Raw genomic sequence first — 9639 nt, 5'->3', positions numbered from 1 at the left:
TGATTTGTTTACGAATGGGGAAAACCAACACGGCAAAAACCCCACCGAGTGATTTTAAGGTCACCACTCTCGAAATTCCACTATTATCACAACAAGCTGTTACAAGTAAAGGAATCTCAGTACCTTATACCAACCTATAGTTGAACCCTAACCCCAATACCCAATTGGACTTGTTCTGTAGTGACAATTTCTCCTTTTGATGCACGGCTCCAGTACGTGACTAACCAATTGCACTAATCCCAGTACGCGACTTCAATCACCAACTAGAGAAGGTTGTTGGCTGCAAAGTTTTTCAGTTCATCCAGACGATGAAGATCAAGAAGATGCTTGGTAATAAAACCCTACGTGCACAAACACAGCAACTTCTTCAGAAGAGATGAATTAGGGCAAAACTCTGTCTTTGGTCACAATTTGCTTGAACAAACTTTGCTCAACACTTGTGCAACTTGTGTCCTCTTTGACGGCCCTTAAAATAATCCTTTTATATGTCTAGGGTTGTGAAAAAAGAAAGCTCAAACACATAATCACAGATTAGAGTCAAAACAGATCTGAAATTCTGTTTTTCATAAACCTCGACAGATAGCTAGCCATCGAGTTGCTGTTGAGATGCTGTCGAGCCATGAGGCTAAAAAGCTCTTTAAACCTCGATAGATGACTAGCTGTCGAGCTTTAATGACAGGCACTTTTCAGACTTGAATCTTGGACAGACTTGCATGGCTTCAACACTTGATCTTGAAACAAAGTTTCTTGAAGTATTAAACACATCCTAGATCTACCCAAATACAAATAAAGTATGTTTTGTCAAAAGATTAGCCAATTACATAAAATAGTGACATATGTTCCTAAAAAGTGAATCACATATGTCCTAACACCAACTACCATTATTTATTCAGCAAAAAAAAAAAAAAACTGTCCTAACTACCATTATTTAAAAGTGCCGGTGCCTATCAACGTTAAAATTAAATTAAAATGGATCACTAGCTTTCGTAAAAGTCAGATGGTGGGGGCTTGACTATGAGTTGCGGAATTAATGAGGCAAGAAAAAGTTTGATATATATTTAATGTCAACCTATTGAAAGAAAAAATTGTCAAAAATTTTATGTTCTAAGACATGTTGATTGATGATTTTATGAGGGTTTTCTTTAAATATTTTTGAAGAGGAAAAATATAGCTTGACGGATCCCCATGAAGTGGGCTTGATGATTCCTCATCCATGGGCCGATGACAGATGGGTCCGTTGCGAGCAAGACCTGTCAGGGACAGATCCATCATAAATAGGCACAACGTAGATGGATCAATTGTCCACGTGGCAGCTAGAAACCCTAGGTGGGAAATACTTGCGGCGCACACCATAGAATCCCTTAGTAAATAGAATCATAGCGCAAAAAGGATTCCAAAAGCTGCACCCATCAATGAAGATCTTCTCTATAAGGAAAAGACTTGCTCATCACATTTAGGACTATTTAAGAGGATTCCTATAAGGTACTTATAATTGACCCTCTTTAGCACTCTGGAGTTGTAAGAGATTCTAATTTGACCTTCGGAGGGTATTTGGCTGGCACCACACTGGTGCTCTCTGTAAAGGTCTTTCTTTTTTCTTGTTGTGCAGGTATTGTTCCGAGTGTGCGAGTACCACGTGGCTCACTGGTGATTTTTTCAACATCATCAGTTGGCGCTGTCCGTGAGAAAGATTCTTTGCAACTCATAAGCCGTATTATCGCTTCCTGGATAAAAGAGTTGCATGGTGCTCACTTGCTCGATGGCAACCACCAACGACATCCAAGGAGAGGAACCACTCACAACTATCCTCGAGAGACAAGTCCAAACTCTCGCCGCAGTTGTGGAGTGTCTCACCAAGCAAAACCACGACCTAGATGAATAGCTGCGCCAGAAAAACGCAGCACCAAACAATCAAAAGGAGGACCAAGAAGGTACTAGTGCCGTGTGAAGAGATCGAGAGGGGCTTGAAGGTAGCAACGCCCCAAGCAGACCAGAATGGCAAAATATGAGCCTCACATCCCTCATGGATACGACTCCACCTCCTATTGTGGCGGAGATGCAAGTGATGAAGGAGCAGATGGAGGTCATGATGAACGCCCTCAAGGGATAAATGTCCAGCGATCTTGATGACCTAGTCAACTGGACCGACTCTCCGTTCATTGCCCTTGCCAATTCCTTTCCTCTACCACATAAGTTTCGCATGACACAGATATAAAGCTATGACGGAGTCAAGGATCCTCTAGATCACCTAGAGACCTTCAAAACCTTGATGCACCTTCAAGGGGTAGCAGATGAAATCATGTGTAGGACCTTCCCTACAACGCTGAAGGGCCCTGCAAGGATATGGTTCAGTCGACTGACGCCAAACTCCATCGGCACTTTCAAGGAACTAAGTGCTCAGTTTACTTTACACTTTATTGGGGGACATAGGTACAAGAAGTCCACGGTGTGCTTAATGCGCATCAGGCAGCGAGAGGACGAGACGCTGAGATGCTACATAACCCACTTCAATAAGAAAGCACTTTTGATCGATGAAGCCGACGACAAGATACTTGTAGCAGCCTTCACAAATGGTTTGCGAAAGGGTAAGTTCTTATTCTCTTTATACAAAAACGACCCGAAGACCATGTCAGAAGTGATAGGCCAAAAATGTATTGCCCCTTGTGATTAAATCAATTAATTAATTAGCCAAGTTATTAATTAATCAATTTATCATGCAAACGCGTAGTAGCACAAACAAATCACCAATTAACTAAATATGCAGTGAAAATTAAATGACACGGTGATTTGTTTACGAATGGAGAAAACCTGACGAAAAAAATCCCACCGGGTGATTTTCAGGTCACCACTCCCGAAACTCCACTATTATTACAACAAGCAATTACAAGTAAAGGAATCCCAAGTACCTTACCAACCTACAGTTGAACCCTTACCCCAATACCTAATTAGACTTGTTCTATAGTGACAGTTTCTCCTTTTTGATGCACGACTCTCAAGTACGTGACTAACCAATGCGCGGATTCCAGTACGTGACTTCAACACCAACTTGAAAAAGAGGTTGGCTGCAAAGTTCTTCAGTTCATCCTATGCGATGAAGATCAAGAAGATGCTTGGTCACAAAACCCAAAGGTGCACATACACAACAACTTCTTCAGTAGAGATGAACTAGGGTAAGAACTTCATCTCTGGTCACAGTTTGCTTCAATAGAGTTTTCTCAATGCTTGTGCAACTTGTGAACTCTTTGACGGCCCTTAAAATAATCCTTTTATATGTCTAGGGTTAGGAGAAAAGAAGGCCCAAAGACACATTCATGGATTCCAAGAAATCAGATCAGAATTCTAATTTTTATAAACCTCGACAGATAGAAGCCATCGAGCATCCGTCGAGCAGGTGTCGAGCTTACAGGTTGGAAGAGCTCTTTAAACCTCGACATATACTAGCTGTCAAGCTTTAGTAATCTAGCACTTTCAGCTTGTTTTCTTGGACAGACTTGAAGGCTTCCACACTTGATCTTGAAACATAGTTTCTTGAAGTATTTCAACACATCCTAGATCTACCAAATTACAAGTAAAGTGCGTTTTGTCAAAGGATTAGCCAATTACATAAAAGAATGACATATGTTCTCTAACAAGTAAAACCACATATGTCCTAACATGAAGTACTCTACAAGGCTACCAAGTATATGAATGCTGAGGACACACTATTGGTCCGAGAGGAAAAACTCAAGAAAAGGGAATGGTAGGAAGATGTACTGCAGGACTGAGGGCGGAAGATGCCAAGAACAAGAGACCAAAGGGATGAAAGACACCTTAAGCCCCCGAAAGGAAGATTTACAATTTTCACCCCATTAATTGCCCTGATAGACCAAGTCCTAATGCAAATCAAGGACGAGGGAACTCTAACCTTTCCCGAAAAGCTAAAGGGAGACCCCAACAAGCGACCCAGAGACAAGTATTGCTGCTTCCACCGTGACCACGGTCATGACATGACCGATTGTTATGATTTGAAACAACAGATTGAAGCCCTCATCAGATAAGGGAAACTGCAGAAGTTCGTCAATAAGGAGAGAGCGAATCCACCTCCTCAAGAGTAGCCAACTCGGCGGGATAATAAGTTTCCTAGACCCCCCATCGAAAACATAAGAATGATTGTAGGGGGAACAGCGACCACTGGGTCGTCCAAAAAGGCTCGGAAGACCTATCTTAGGATGGTCTAGAATGTCCAGCTAACGGGTTCCGTGCTAAAGATAGCGCGGAGAGAGTGCCCCATCATCGGGTTCTCAGAGGAAGATGCACGACGTCTTCACCACCCGCACGACGACGCACTGTTGTCAGCATACGTGTGGGGGACTGCAATGTGCACTAGGTGTTGGTCGACAATGGCAGCTCGACAGACATCCTATACTACCCAGCGTTCCAACAAATAGGGATTGACAGAACACGATTGATACCAACAAACACTCTGCTGGTCGGTTTTGGAGGAACAAAGGTATTCCTGTTAGGCGTGGTCACACTCTCGGTGATGGTGGGCGATTATCCTCAGCAGATCACGAAGGACGTGAAATTCCTTGTGGTCGATTGCTCATTTGCTTATAATGCTATCCTCAGACGACCCACACTTAACTCATGGAAGGCAGTAACATCAACACACCACCTAATGATCAAGTTCCCTACAGATTATGGGATTGGTGAGTTGCTACATTGCCATGCTAGAGATGGAAGATCACCAACAGACCCCGTGTATAGAAGAGCAACAAACCATAGCAGAGTCGGTTGAAGAATTGGAAGAGGTAACCCTCAATGAATTGAGGCCTAAACGGACGACTAGGATGGGGACGTTGGCCAGCCAGCCAATACGTCAAGCCCTCACAGCGTTTCTCAGGATAAATCAAGACGTATTCGCATGGAGCCATGAGGACATGCCCAGGATTGATCCCTCAGCCATGGTTCACAAGCTGAATGTGAACCCCGCATCCTCACTCGTCCAACATAAAAAGCGAGTGTTCGCTCAGGAGCGAGATAAAGCGATAGCAGAAGAGGTCAGGAAGCTACTAAAAGCAGGTTTCATTCGAGAAGTATACTACCCCGACTGGTTAGTAAATGTAGTTATGGTCAAGAAGGCTAATGGGAAATGGTGAATGTGTGTCGATTTCATTGACCTCAACAGGGCGTGCCCAAAGGACAGCTACCCGTTCCCTCGGATAGACACCTTGGTAGACTCGACAGCGAGACACCAACTCCTGAGCTTTATGGATGCCTTTTTAGGCTACAATCAAATCAAGATGGAAGAGGGGGATCAAGAGAAAACTTCCTTTGTCACCAGCCAAGGACTCTTTTGCTACAAGGTAATGCTGTTTAGGCAAGAGCCTGCACGAAAATGACCACCTAGATGACCTCCAAGAAACGTTCGACACCCTCCGGTCATATAACATGAAGTTAAATCCAAGCAAGTGCACGTTCGGAGTAACGGTAGGGAAATTCTTGGGTTTCATGGTATCCTAAAGAGGTATAGAGGTTAACCCAAAGAAGATACGAGTCATAATGGAGTTAGAGCCACCGAGGACGGTGAAAGAGGTGCAAAAATTGAATGGCAAAATTGCAGCCTTAAACAGGTTCGTCTCAAAAGCGACCGACAAATGTTTGCCATTCTTCCGCACTCTGAGAAAATCGTTCAAATAGACGGACGAGTGCCAGAAGGCATTTGAAGACTTGAAGAAATACCTTTCATCTCCACCACTGCTTAGCTCGTCCAAACCAAGATAAGAACTCTACCTCTACTTAGCAATTTCGCAAGCAACGGTCAGCGTGGCCTTAGTAAGAGAGGAAGAAGGATCTCAACGACCCATCTATTTTATAAGTAGGGCATTCTGAGGGGTAGAAGAAAGGTACCCCCAAATGGAGAAGTTAGCCTTCGCACTAGTAATTGTAGCACAAAAACTCAAGCTGTACTTCCAAGCCCATACTATCATAGTCTTGACGGATCAGTCCCTGAAAAGAGCTATGAGCAGCCCTGAGGCTGCCGGACGGATGGCCTTATAGGTGATAGAGCTGAGCAAATTTGACATATAGTACCGCCCGCGAACCGCGATAAAGGGGCAAGTTGTGGCAGACTTCATCGTTGAATATACTCAATTAGAAGGCAAGGGGGCAGAAATTCCCGCACAATGGAGCATCCACACGGACAGATCTTCAAATAGACAAGCCAGAGGGGTCGGTGTGGTGATCCAAACCCCGAAGGGGGATAAAATCGAATGTATGATCCGACTGGACTTCTTCACGACCAACAATGAGGCCTAGTATGAAGCTTTGGTGGTAGGGTTAGACCTCGCAAAGGCAGCAAGTGCTGAAAATATGGTCGTACATTGCGATTCCCAAGTGATAACAAGTTAGATTAATGGCGTCTACGAGTGCAAAAATGAAAGGATGAAGAAGTACTTGGAAGAAGTGAAGAATTGGATCGGCAGCCTCGAAGTCAGATTCGTTCAAATCCCAAGGGAGGAGAACGAATGTGTCGACCGTCTTGCAAAAGCAACCTCTGCATAATTTATGCTTGTCCCCGAACATGTATTGTCGTTTGTTCAAATCTCCTCACTTATTGATGATAGAGCAAATGTACAGGAAGTGAATTCTGAGAACAATTGGACTACGCCATTAATAGCATACCTAAGATCTAGCACACTGCCAGACGAGAAAGACGCTGCTAGGAAGTTGAAAGTCCAAGCCTCACGATTTGTACTGATCAGAGACGTCTTGTACAAAAGAGGATTCTCTTGACCGTACCTGAGGTGTTTGAGCCATGAGGAAGCAGACTACATGATGAGAGAAGTCCACGAGGGTATCTGTGGAAACCACTCGGGAGCTCGGTCCTTAGCGCACAAGTTGATTCGAGCAGGGTACTATTGGCCTACAATGTTAAAAGAAGCAGAAGTCTATGTCAAGACCTGTGATAGGTGCCAAAGGTTCAGTAATTTCATCAGGCAACCGTCCGAAGAACTGACCCCCATGACGGCCCCTTGGCCATTCGCTCAATGGGGACTAGATATTATGGGCCCCTTCCCGACAGCAGTAAGGCAACTAAAATTTCTAGTAGTTGGTATCGACTACTTCACTAAATGGGTTGAAGCAGCAGCCATAGCCACTATCACGGAGAAGAACATTTGAAGCTTTCTGTGGAGGAATATTATTTGCAGGTACGGGATACCAAGAGTGCTCGTCTCTGACAACGGAAAGCAATTCGGCAACAACACATTTAGGGACTTCTGTTCGGAGCTAGGCATTAAAAATCACTACTCATCGCCCACACACCCACAGGCCAATGGGCAAGTCAAAGTCACGAACTGGTCCTTACTCAAGATCATCAAGACCCGGCTCGAAGGGGCAAAGGGCATTTGGCCTGACGAACTTCCAAGCATCCTATGGGCATACCGCACCACAGTAAGAACACCCACTAGAGAAATTCCATTTTGATTAGTATATGAAAGTGACGCAGTCATCCCAACGGAAGTAGGACTAACAAGTTATCGGGTGGAGAACTACGACGAGGATAAGAATGAAGAGGCCATGTGTCTTCAGCTCGAACCTAGTGGACAAAGTTCGGCCAACAGCAGAGCAGAGGTTGGTGCGGTATCAAAATCTCATGAGAAAACACTACAACTCTAATGTCAAGCATAGAGACTTTCAGATTGGAGATCTTGTACTATAGAAGGTAATGGGCACAGCAAGAGATCCTTCACAAGGAAAGCTCGGCCCAATTGGAAAGGACCCTACAGGATCGCATCATGGCAGAGGAAGGTCACTTACTACCTCGAGACTCTTGACAGACGAAAGCTGCAGCACCTATGGAACACGGAGCACCTACGGAAGTATTACCAATAAAGACGATATAAAGAGCATCAACGTTCCCTAATTTCCCAGTTTATTTAGTTTTACTACAGTTACTAGTTTTTACTTCGAACAATTTTTTCTAAAAGTATCTTTTTAAGCCCAAGGGGGCAGGAACTTTTCTACAAACGCATGGTTTTCTTTTTAGTTAATAAGAATAATATTCAGACACAACTATGTTTTTTCTACTTAAATTCTAAAGTCCAAAAGTTGATGAGTATAATCTAAGTCCACAAAATGGACGGATCATCCCAAGAGGATGCAAAATCTAAGTCCACAAAATGGACGGATCATCCCAAAGGGATGAAAATTCTAAGTCCAAAAGTGGACGGGTATAATCTAAGTCCACTGTCCCAAGGGGATGAAAGTTCAAAGTCCAAAAGTGGATTGGTATGATCTAAATCCACAAAATGGATGAAAAATCCAAAAATGGACGGGCATCAACTAGAAGTCCACACATTGGACGGATCATCCAAATAGGATGCAAACTTTTAGGAAAAGATTACAATGTGGATGGAGTCTTTCGTTGAATAGACGAATTTATGGTCCACAAGGTTGACAGAGTCTATCAAGGAATTGAAAAAACTCAGTCCGCGAGGTAGACGGCCTCAATCATTAAAAAAGACAAAACTGTAAATAGACGGACTGTCATTGAATGGAGGAAAAACCTTGTCAAATCCTAAAAAGGAGTACACAAAAACCCAATAGCAGACGGATACAAAATCATATTTAATAAAGTAAACGAATGTATTCCACAAACAAAATTCGTTATAGTGGACGGACTAAGCAAAGTTAAATAGAAACAATAAAAACCCTCGAAGGGATATGTCTACATAGCCCAAAAAATATGACTGGGAAATCATAAATTGTTCCCCAAAAATTCTTACATATATGAAAAATAATAATAAAAATGATAAGTAATTTTAGTCTGCAACGGGGACCTCCTTCTCCTCATTATGACAGACCTAACCATGTTTTGGATCACTTTCAACTACAGTCAGGTCACCAGGGGCACCATGGATGGGGGGATCCTCACCAAAAAGCTCCTCTGTATCTTCTGATTTGATAGGTTGGACGGATGTTTGTTCCGGGACATTGATGGTGACGGTTGACACATCCAAATCTGGATACAAGGTCTTCACCTGACGGAGAGCATCATCAAAACCATCATTATAAGAAACTCCTAACTCAGACAAAAGGGCATCGGAGTCACGATACTCTCGCACTGTGATTTCCTTAGCTTGACGGATCTCCTTCTCTTTGTCCTCCAGAACTTTCTTTAGACCCTCCGTCAGCTTGTAATACTCATCCCTAGCCTCTTCTATCAGTTTGAGTTTCTGCTCCACCGTCACCTTCCAATTATTTAATTCGATAAGCTCGTCCTCCGTCAACCTGGCCTTATCATGTACCCGGCCTATCGTTGTCTCATGATTAAGACACCGTCCCATCAACCCCTTCAACCATAGCCTGAAAAAGGGAATAAATTAATTTCAAACAAAAACAGAGACGAACAAGAAGACGACGGATTAGTTACCTAGCCGATGCTAAAGAGAATCGTCTCCCCCATAGGCTTCGTCGAATGGTTACCCAAGTCCTCATAATCTTTAGCAGTTATGATGGACGAAAGCCTCTCCAAAGCATGTTTGGAGTCTTTGCGGAGTAGGACGGGTGGCTTCTTTTGGCTACCAAACGGACCAATCATTAGACCTTTGCCGGCCCCATGCTTTGCTAGGGTGACTGTCTTAACACCCTTAGCCA

At 43.5% G+C, this 9639-nt stretch overlaps 1 protein-coding gene across 1 annotated transcript; it reads left to right on the top strand.

Moving 5' to 3' along the window:
- Positions 1-4679: 4679 nt before the first annotated feature.
- Positions 4680-7467, top strand: LOC112032871 (uncharacterized). The gene is made up of 2 exons (XM_024065641.1): positions 4680-5134; positions 7191-7467. The coding sequence occupies exons 1-2, from the start codon at positions 4680-4682 to the stop codon at positions 7465-7467; spliced, it is 732 nt and encodes a 243-aa protein (XP_023921409.1).
- Positions 7468-9639: the final 2172 nt, after the last annotated feature.

This window comes from Quercus suber, unplaced genomic scaffold (assembly GCF_002906115.3).
Source record: "Quercus suber isolate HL8 unplaced genomic scaffold, Cork oak 2.0 scaffold_1079, whole genome shotgun sequence".
NCBI lineage: Eukaryota > Viridiplantae > Streptophyta > Magnoliopsida > Fagales > Fagaceae > Quercus > Quercus suber.
This window is presented reverse-complemented; position numbering and strand designations above follow the sequence as displayed.